Source organism: Pipra filicauda, unplaced genomic scaffold (assembly GCF_003945595.2).
Source record: "Pipra filicauda isolate LSUMZ 115617 unplaced genomic scaffold, ASM394559v2 scaffold282_size1924045_pilon, whole genome shotgun sequence".
Classification (NCBI taxonomy): domain Eukaryota; kingdom Metazoa; phylum Chordata; class Aves; order Passeriformes; family Pipridae; genus Pipra; species Pipra filicauda.
In genome coordinates this window covers 618,239-625,025 of record NW_024104401.1, presented here as the reverse complement: position 1 = coordinate 625,025, position 6,787 = coordinate 618,239, and the positions used below count along the sequence as shown (strand labels likewise).

General features: G+C 56.0%; 1 protein-coding gene across 1 annotated transcript in view; it reads left to right on the top strand.

The window, feature by feature from the left end:
- The first annotated feature begins 2,897 nt into the window (after positions 1–2,897).
- NDUFA10 (NADH:ubiquinone oxidoreductase subunit A10) overlaps positions 2,898–6,787 on the top strand; it is a 28,807-nt gene continuing 24,917 nt past the window's right edge. Inside the window, exons 1-4 of the mRNA XM_027735059.2 lie at positions 2,898–2,991; positions 3,862–4,030; positions 4,511–4,726; positions 5,337–5,423. Of these exons, the coding sequence (XP_027590860.1) occupies positions 2,899–2,991; positions 3,862–4,030; positions 4,511–4,726; positions 5,337–5,423 (565 nt within the window). The 5' untranslated portion in view covers position 2,898. The remainder of the gene's footprint in view (positions 2,992–3,861; positions 4,031–4,510; positions 4,727–5,336; positions 5,424–6,787) is intronic.

The following is a 6,787-nucleotide window of genomic DNA, read 5'->3' as shown; positions in this document are numbered from 1 at the left end:
TCCGTGGGACATCGCCCCTCCCAGGGACACCGAATCCTGGGAAACACCGTGTCCGTGGGGCAGCCCCCCCGCCAGGGACACCGAATCCTGGGAAACACCCTCCAGGGGACACCGAGTCCTCGGAAACACCGTGTCCGTGGGACATCGCCCCTCCCAGGGGACACCGAATCCTGGGAAACACCCTCCAGGGGACACCGAGTCCCGGGAAACACCGTGTCCGTGGGACATCGCCCCTCCCAGGGGACACCGAGTCCTGGGAAACACCGTGTCCGTGGGACACTCCCCGCCAGGGACACCGAATCCTGGGAAACACCCTCCAGGGGACACCGAGTCCTCGGAAACACCGTGTCCGTGGGACATCGCCCCTCCCAGGGGACACCGAATCCTGGGAAACACCGTGTCCGTGGGACAGCCCCCCCGCCAGGGACACCAAATCCTGGGAAACACCGTGTCCATGGGCCACCGTTCCAGAGCCTGACCTCCTCGCTTGTCCCCCTCCAGGAACAGCCTGTTCCCTCTCACTTTGCAATTCCCTGGGTTAACACCGTCCAAAGCTTTCGCTCTTCCCCCCCCACACACCCCGTCCAGCTGCTGTGGGGAAAACAGGGATGACAGGGACAGGCAACCAGGGACACAAAGGCCAGGCACAGAGACGTCACATCCAGCTGTGGTTTGCTCGTTACCACAAATCCTTTCGCTTAAAAATCAAGCCTGTTCCCCTCCCTTGCCATTTCCAGGGACAAGACGCCGCTCCCGCGTGTTGTGTGGATGCGTGGGAGGGCAGTGCCCACCCACATCACTCCTACAGCTCCCCACGCTGAGCAGGACCTGCTGTTTTCCTGCTCCATCCTCCGAGACCCCTTGGGCATCCTCTCCTGGATGAGTATCCATCACCAAACGCAGCCTCCTCGCCATTTCATGAACGAGGGTGGGGAGGCCCTGGCACAGGTTGCCCAGAGAAGCTGTGGCTGCCCCTGGATCCTTGGAACTGTCCAAGGCCAGGTTGGATGGGGCTTGGAGCAACCCAGGATAGCTGCAGACAGAGCTGTTAAGGAAACCCAGATGCAGTCACATCCTGTGTGAGTTGTTTGGTTGGGTTTTTGAAGCCGTTTGCAAATTCCAGGGATAAATCCTTGAAATGAAACTCGATCGCTTCTTGCCGGGGGCAAAGCAGAGGCAGCTAATGGGATCAAAAATGTGCCAGGTCAGCAGGGATGGTGTCAGTTTGATGGGAAGTGAGTAAAACGTTTGGTTGTGACCTTCCTAGATCCAGGAATTTGGGTGTGATTTTCAATAAGGCAGGGGAAGATCCAGCTCAGGCCTGGAATTGCACTCCAGTATCTCCATCAAGTGGAGAAGGGAAGCTGTGGGAGGAAGGTGGCCCAGGCTGCTCCCAGGTGTCCCAGTGGCAGGCAGGGCTGTGGGAAGGCAGTTTCCACAGCCTGTGGGACACCCCCAGATTTAGGAATCACAGAATAACTTAGATTGGGAAGGACCTCTAAGATCAAGTCCAACCGTTCCCACAGCACTGCCAATGTCCCACTAACCCACGTCCCAAAGTGCCACATCCACATGAAAACACGTGTGGTCCCATGTTTGGCCAAAGCCCCCCAGCCCCTCTTTGCCCCCAGTGCTCTCCTCCTGGACTTCTCCTCCCCAGCTCCTCCAAACCTCAGAGCCTTTCCAAGGCTGCTCTACATCGCTCTCCTACATCCACTGCCGGCTTTCCTCTGGGAAAATCCACCTGATTTACCTCTTTCCACCCACTGGAAATAGATGGATTAAGACCTAGAGCAGCTTTAAGCAAAGAGGTTTCCTAAGGCATCTCCTGCCAGGCAGAGCTGGGCTTGGGGTGCTGCACATGTTCCAAGCCTAAATCCCAGGATTTAGACACACCTCCCAGGGTGTCTCTGGCACTATGGGATGCAGGAGAAAGGGGGCTGTGAATATCCTACCTGAGCTCCAGGTCCCCAAAAGCAGGTGCCTGTACTGAACAAGAGGCCAAATCATGCAGCTGTGCCTGTTTTCCCCCTGGGATCACTCATCCCCTGCCGTCCATGGACTCACAGGTGGGGAGAGACCTCGGCAGGGCTCCTGTGCCACCTCCCACCTGGAGCGGGACAGGCAGGAGGCAGCAGAGAGGCTCAGCAGGGAGGTGCCGGGAAGCACAGGATGCCGTGGGGGAACAACGCAGGATGTCCCTGCCTGTTCTCATGGATCCCCCCGCAGGCAGCTGGGCTTGGAGGTGTTGGCCAAGCACTCAAAGAAGGGCACAGAGGGAACTGGGACAACTGGATGTGCGGGTATGGGAAAGAGACAGCGGCCCAGGCTCCTTCCTACCGGGAGCTGTGGCCAGACATGGTGCAGGCTGCCTGTGTGTTCCCTGTCCCACCTGTTCCATGTCCCGTTCCCTGTCCCGTTCCCTGTCATACCTGTTCCCTGTCCTGTTCTCTGTCCCACCTGTTCCCAGTCCCGTTCCCTGTCCTATTCCGTGTCTCCCTGTCCCGTTCCCAGTCCCGTTCCCAGTCCCGTTCTCAGTCCCGTTCCCAGTCCCATTCCCTGTCTCCCTCTTCCGTTCCCTGTCCCGTTCCCAGTCCCAGTCCCATTCCCTGTCTCCCTGTTCCGTTCCCAGTCCCGTTCCCAGTCCCATTCCCTGTCTCCTAGTCCCGTTCTCAGTCCCGTTCCCAATCTCCCTGTTCCCGCCACAGCCCTCGCGGCGCGGCGGAGGGGCGTGGCCTGCGCTAATGGAGGCGTGGTCCCAGGCGAAGGGGCGTGACCTGCGCTCAGGGGGCGTGGCCCCGGCAGCAGGTGGCAGCGCTCAGGGGGCGTGTCCGGGCGCGCCGCCCCGCCCCTTCCCGTGTCGCCGCCGCGCTGCGTCATCCCCGCGCGCCGCCCGCCATGTCCTTGTGGGTGTCCCGGCTCGGCCGGGCCGCGGCCGCCCGGGGCCCGCGGGGGAGCCCCGCACTCGGGGGGAGCCCCGCACTGCCGGCGGTGAGCGGGGGGCCCGGGCAGGGCGCTGGGGCTGCCCCCGCGCTCGGGGTCCCGGCCGCGGAGGGCGCTGGGGGGGCTCCGCTGGGGGGGATGCACGGCTGGACTGTGCCTGGGGATGGGACGTTCCCTGTGGGATGAGGCAGGGAGGCGGGAGAGGAGGCGAGGTGTGAGGCAGGGACCCGCGTGAATGGCTGAGGGTGACCCAGTGACCTTCAGCTGTGGCTCTGTCACCAGAAGGACATTAAACCAAACAAATCCTGGGTGTGGCGGGTCCCTGCACCGCGCAGGGCGAGCTTTGCTCCGTGCCATCGGGGGCTGCGGGGCTTTGGGCAGGGCTCAGAGGGGCTCTGCTGCCTCTTGCCACCTTCGTGCTGTGCAGAAATCATGGCATCTCTAAGGCTGGAAAAGGCCCCCAGGGTCATCAGGTTCGAGCTTTTGCCCACTAAGCCGTGTTGAAAGGAAGCTGCAGCTTTCCTGAGAGGCTGGGAGAGGGTTTGGTGCTGTTACAACCCGGCAACAAACGAAACAGCACAAGCAAAGGCCTAAAGCAGGGTCTCCCCAGGGAGGTCGGGGCACATTCTGCGTGTGACCTTCAGCCACTCTGGGCATTTTGGGTCCTTGTGTTGGGTCAGAGCAGGGTTCTGGCAGAGCAGCCCCTCCTAAAAACATGCTGAGAATTGGTCCATGCTTTCTGTCTTCCCAGCCTTTAATTTCATAACCACCTTCCCAGCCTAACAGCTGCTTCAGTTGCTGAGCTGAAATGTCAGTGCTACAGTTATTGCAAAAAAATTCCTCGTAGTAGGTCTGAAAAAGCTTCACTTTCAGCTGAAAAAAACCCAAATGTGCTGATTTCCTTGTGTTTTCTTCCAGGCAAGAATTCACAGCAGCCCTGAGCAGAATTTGCAGTATGGGTGGCTGGCTTACATGTTGGGAGATAGAACTACCAAGAGGTTCACGGACTACAGCAAAATCTTCACAGTGGAGGGAAACTTGTCCTCAGGGAAGGGCAAGCTGGCAGAGCAGATAGCACAGAAACTGGGTATGTCTTGTTGGGGCTGTTCCTCTGACAGCTGGTGGAATTTAACAGTGCAGCTGTGTGAGGAAACCTCACCAAAGCAGCAGCTCTTGATGAACTTAATTAACTGGGGAATGGGGGGGTTTATAGGTAATGCTTGGGGTGAGGATGCCTGTGTAGGTGGGGTCTGTTGTGAGTGAAATCCCAGTCCTGATGGGGTCAGTGGTCTCCTGGAGAGGCTGGGTTGTCCCTGGGGATGTACAGGGAGGGTCAGGACAGTGGGTTTGGTGGCACCAAGGTTGTGCTCAGCTCTCATGGGGGGGGGGGGCAGAAAGGGGGCAGTGCTTGAAGGTGGGGTTTGTTGCCCTCTGATGTGATAGACCAGAGGCTTGGGGGTTGTTTCAGAGCTGTTTAAAGAGCAACTGTGTATTAAAAGGCTTTTGCTGTAGGTGAACACAACTTATTCCTTCGCTGGGTGCTCAGTTGTTGGGTTGTTCTTCTCAGGAATGAAACACTTCCCAGAGGCCGACATCCATTACATGAACAGGATCTCTGGGGATGGGACACTGCTCCCCGAGAAGTTCAATGGCTTCTGCAACATGGAGAGGTTCTACACGGACCCCAAGTGCCCTGATGGACACTCCTACCGGATGCAGACCTGGATCTATGGGAATCGTGTCCTGCAGTACGCTGATGCCCTGGAGCACCTGCTCAGCACAGGTGGGGCTCACAGGGCACAGAGCTCAGGGCCAGACTAACTTCTAACTCCTGAGTCCTGGCTAACCTGCTCTCGGGATCGTTGGGGTGTCCTGTGCAGGGCCAGGGGTGGGACTCAGTGATCCTTGTGGGTCCCTTCCAGCCCAGGAGATTCAAAGTGCTTTGCTACTCTCTGCATTTTAAAATGAAAGGCTCTTGTTTTGTTCAACTTCATATATTCCTCCCCTTAGTACAGGGTAACAGCCCATTTAGAAAACTGCCTTGCACAGTCCTGTTTCTTATTTCACTCACCAGTTGCCAGTTTAATTATTTTCAGTTTGGCAGTCCCTGGTGGTTATTTTCAAAAGGGCATTTAAGGATGCCGTGATAGCTGTGAGTTGTACAGGCTCCCAACTTACTTCCTGGTGGTGACTGTTTTCAGTCTTTTCGGTTTCATTAAATACAGTTTTGTGGTGGTTTTGTTATAATTTGAGAGTCTTCTAGTGAGAAAAGGGGATTTTATCCCAACACTGACTGACCTGTTGCTTAGACTCAGAGAATCACGGAGTGGTTTGGGTTGGAAGGGACCTTAGAGCTGATTTTGTTCCAACCTGGAGCCTGTTTTCCCTTGCAGGTCAAGGTGTGGTGTTGGAGCGCTCTCCCTACAGCGACTTCGTTTTCCTGGATGCCATGTTCAAACAGGGATATATCCACAAGAGATGTGAGTTCCTGGCATGCAAAAGGAGGTTATTTTACCATAATCTGTCAAAAGTGTGGCAGTTTACTTTTTAAAAAAGAAAAAAAAAGTCTGCTTGGAATTTGGGATCCCTTTAGATGATCAGTTGCTGTTCTGTGCATCAAGGACTGACCTCAAGCCATGAGATTTCCAGTTCTTCTTCAAGGCTTTGGTGCTGCTGATGTGTTAAAGAACATGTATTCTGTGCCTTCATAGAATCATGGAATGGTTTGGGTTGGGAAAGGACATCAAAGCCCCTCTTGTTCCATCCCCCTGCCATGGGCAGGGACACCTTCCACCAGCCCAGGTTGCTCCAAGCCCCGTCCAACCTGGCCTTGGGCACTTCCAGGGATCCAGGGGCAGCCACAGCTTCTCTGGGCAACCTGTGCCAGAGCCCCAGCACTGTTACTTGTGTCCTGTGAGCCAGAGACTCCTGCAGCTCCCTGGAAATGTGGCTCCTTCAAGCTGACTGTGCTCTTGCAGCATTGGGTTTGGGGTCAGTGATGGGCCAACAGGGCTTGGCTGCCTTGCCTTTGGAATATCAGAGAACCCAGATGTTGCTTTTATCTTTGAGAAGGACTAAGGCTGAGGATCCAGGGAGCTACAGGCCCGTCAGCCTCTGCTTGACTGCAGGAAGGTGGTGGAGCAAATCCTCTGGGAAGCCATGTCCAAACATATGAAGATGTGGAAGTGATGGATAATAGTCATCGTGGTTTTGTGAAAAGGAAATCCTGCTCAGACTCTTGCTAGTCAGCTCCTCCTGGCAGGCTGACACAGGGGGGGAGAGAAGAGCAGTGCTTGAGGGTTATATGATGCAAGGCTGTCACTGCTGCCTCACAACCTCCTCACTGGCACAGGGATGGAGTAAGGCTTGCATTTGTGGGCAGTGTGGCTTGAAAAGTGGCTCAACTAATGGGCTCAGACTTGGGATCAGCAGTGCAGAGCCCAGCTGGAGCCAGTAACTACTGGTGTACCCCAGGGGAGGATACTGGGACTAGACCAGGTTTAAACTGGGTTTCAGACATGGATGATGGGACAGTGCAGCCTCAGGAGACCTGTGGGTGATGCAAAATTGGGAGGGGAGTGGTTGATGCACCAGAGAGAGTAATCAGGCATTGGAATGGGCTGCCCAGAGAGGTGGTGGATTCACCATCCCTGGAGATTTTTAAACGCAGATTGGACGTGGCACTGAGTGCCATGATCTAGTAAATGGACTGGATTTGGACCAAGGGTTGGACTCGATGATCTCGGAGGTCTTTTCCAACCCAATCGATTCTATGATTCTATGTTTTGGGTGCTATTTAGAGGAACATGGAGAGGATGGAGAAGTGGTTGGAAGGTCTAGAACA